The 3,280-nt window shown below is 28.0% G+C and overlaps 1 protein-coding gene across 1 annotated transcript; it reads right to left on the reverse strand.

The window, feature by feature from the left end:
* Positions 1-279: 279 nt before the first annotated feature.
* On the reverse strand, positions 280-2,906 carry LOC111632980 (pre-mRNA-splicing factor RBM22-like). Its single transcript, XM_023377496.1, has 3 exons — positions 2,666-2,906; positions 2,471-2,590; positions 280-669 (listed from the first exon to the last, which is right to left on the reverse strand). The coding sequence occupies exons 1-3, from the start codon at positions 2,868-2,870 to the stop codon at positions 449-451; spliced, it is 546 nt and encodes a 181-aa protein (XP_023233264.1). The 5' UTR covers positions 2,871-2,906; the 3' UTR covers positions 280-448.
* Between the last annotated feature and the right edge of the window lie 374 nt (positions 2,907-3,280).

The following is a 3,280-nucleotide window of genomic DNA, read 5'->3' on the forward strand; positions in this document are numbered from 1 at the left end:
TAAAAATAAAACTGAGTTTTCTACAGAGGAGTGTTTAACAATTAAAAATTCTCCAATTATGATATAAGTTTAAACATTTTTTCTTTAATTAATAAAAACATGTTAAAAATAATAATAAATAGCAACTACAGAAAATAAAATATTAATTAAATATTCTTAATAAAAAAGTTAAATTATCATTTTTTGGTTAAAATACTATCAGAAAATGTAAAGACATTTTGTATGTAAAACAAAAAAAATAATATATAACTATTTTAAACTGAAATTAAAAATCTTAAGTGATGGTGTATATATATATATATTTTACTTTATAATACTTTCATATGAATACATAGATGATTTTTCAAATCAAAAAGTCTCATAAAATCCACTATGAATAACTTTGCACTTTTTATTCTTACAGAGCATTATGTCATGAATCATAAAAAAAAAATATTTGGCATTGTAATTACGTTGCACCTATACCCGTTGATCCCATTCGTTGTGGATCTTGTGATGGATAATGGATTGGAATTCCTGAACGATTTGCAGGAGTCACAGGAGGTGCTGGCATTGGTGGTGGTGGAAATCCTCCTGGAGGTCTAAGAACTTGTGGTGGATTGGGTGGTGGTGGTCCAGGTGGAGGAACACCTGGTGGTCCCATAAATGGAGGTGTTGGAAATCTCATTCCTAAAAAAATTTATACAATTATTGGCATAAAATTATTGTAAAATAAATGAAAAATAATAATTGACATGTATATAGAATTCAAAATTAATGAAACTTTTTATAAAATATAACTAATATAAATTTAATCACACACTAATTTCTCTGTTTCCATAATAAGTTCCATTATTATTATCAGGCCCACCGTAAGCGGGCTGCACGTCCAGGGGGCAGCAATTACAATATCTTTTTACTAATGACTTAATTTCAACATTTCCGAACATAGCAGTAGCACTAAGAATATTACTTACATTGCCGGTTTCAGTTGCATTTGGTGAAAGGTCCTTTTCAAAGTTAAAAATTATAAAAAAAACTACTTAAGACCAGCAAAGACTAAGTAATTTAGCTATAGTTTCAATTGAACATGAAATCTTAGACAGCTTGGATACAAGAAAATTGATAGCAGATTTCACAAACAAAGGCAAGAAGAGTTAAATTTCTGTAGATAAATATTTATATGGTTTTACATCTAAGAAAACAAAAATAATTTAGTAATAAAAATAAATAGTTTTTCTTTGTAAAGTATTTCTTTTCTTTTTTCACACCCTTATGAAACAACACTAAAGAGCCTTTCTGGCAAGCTCATCTTAGGTAGTCGTAGTTAAACAGGGCGGCATAATCGATATTGCACACGAGCGTTCAAACAGCTAGCAGCACTTCTGATTATTATATCTTAAATATAAATGCAATTTAATGAAAGTCTAAAACCCATTTACTGTACATTACTAACTGATCTACATACAATACATTACTAACTGATCTACATACAATACTGATCTAAATACATTTACTGTACATTGCTAACTGATCGATAAGAATCAGTTGAAGTAGAGATCTACATGAATTGGTTTTTATTGATGAAATGAACACAGATAGTTGCAAAAAAATGAACAAATTCAAATTATTCTTGTTATACTGTTACTAAACTTTTTAATTTCTTTTTTGCTTAACAGGTTTGCAACATTGTGTATCGCTGCTGCTGCTGCTGCTGCAGCAGCACAACAGTAAAATTAGATATTTTGTAGATGGAGTATATTTTTATACAAGAAGTTTATCTTTGGTTTGCTGTCAAAGAATTTTACCATCATGTCTCAGTTTTGAAGCATAAACACTTCATATATCATTTATATCATCAAAAGTAGTTAAAATGTAATAAAAGCATCTATATTGATAAAAAAATAAAAATTTATCAAATTTTTAATTATTTATTGAAAAGAAATGCAAAAGAATGTTTTCTTTTAAAATGTAACAACCAGTTTTGTCAGAACTGAATATTTTAATTTTATTTTTTTAATGCAAACTACTTATGCAGTTACTGAAAAGCATTTAATCTTAATTCAAAAATTAATATTGCTTGAAACTTTATAGAAAGAATCAAAATCTTTTGCTGAATGTTTACACAGGAATGTTTTCTGTATGAGAAATGAAGTAATCAAAGAAGTAATGCATAGACCATCAAAAATTTGGTTAGTGATCATATATTGTCAACTACATAAATTACTAGATTTATAACTTGAAATGTTGTGGCAATTTTATGAAATAAATGCATTTGTCATGATGCCTCAATAACACGTTGCAATGAACAAAAAGTTTACAATTTCAATGGTTTGTGTTATCAGAATAAATTTTTTCATTTTTGTCTTGCTGCATGACATGCAACAATATGATATTCAAATATATTTATGAATATGGTGTACATACATACTTTTAAAATTTGTAATGTATCAAATATTAAATCTCTTAAAATTTTAACTTGAAAACTTACCCATTGGAGGAGGATGGGGCATCATTGCTGGATGCGGAATAGGTGGCGGTGGTAAATTTTGTGCAGTTGGTGCAAGATTGAAATAATTGTTTGTTAATTCATCAGGTGGTGGAGGTAAAGCTGAGAAAAACAATTTAAGATTCAGAATTATGTTATCACAAATTCTCGATATTTGTAATTCAGAAAAAATATTACCTCCTGGAAGTCCTGGAACTGGTTCCAATTTCTTCCCTTCTCCTTCTTTAGTAGTGGGTACAGAAGATTTTGCTTGAGACCTACCCCATTTAATTGTCAATCTCCTACCACATAAAATAAGTTTATTAAATGCTTTTTCAGCAGCTAATTCAGCAGCAGTTCTTGTAGTAAACTGTATAAAAGCACATTGTTGTCTTGCCAACATAGTTATGGACCTAATTTCTCCAAACTGATAAAAATAGTCCCTAAAATAAAAATTTCAAATGTTATTATTATTTTAAAAGTAATATTACAAAGCATAACTGCATAAAACAATTTAAAAAGCAACTACTTAAGTAAAAAAATATATATTTCAATATAAAAATACACTAAAAAACATTATATGAAATTATAATGTAAAAAGCTGACTTTTAAAAAAAAATCTTATACAAGAAAATAAGTGAAATAAATAAATAAATGGTAGCGATGATAAATGGTAAACAATTTTTTTTTTAAATTTATAAAAATACTAGCTGTTATCCACGACTTCGCCTGTGCGGATTTTGCAAGCAAACCCCATTTATATTCAATATTTCAACAACCATAGTAATTGTTATATAACACCTACCGCTGAGA

This window comes from Centruroides sculpturatus, unplaced genomic scaffold (genome assembly GCF_000671375.1).
Source record: "Centruroides sculpturatus isolate CEXI.00-Female unplaced genomic scaffold, Cexi_2.0 scaffold814, whole genome shotgun sequence".
NCBI lineage: Eukaryota > Metazoa > Arthropoda > Arachnida > Scorpiones > Buthidae > Centruroides > Centruroides sculpturatus.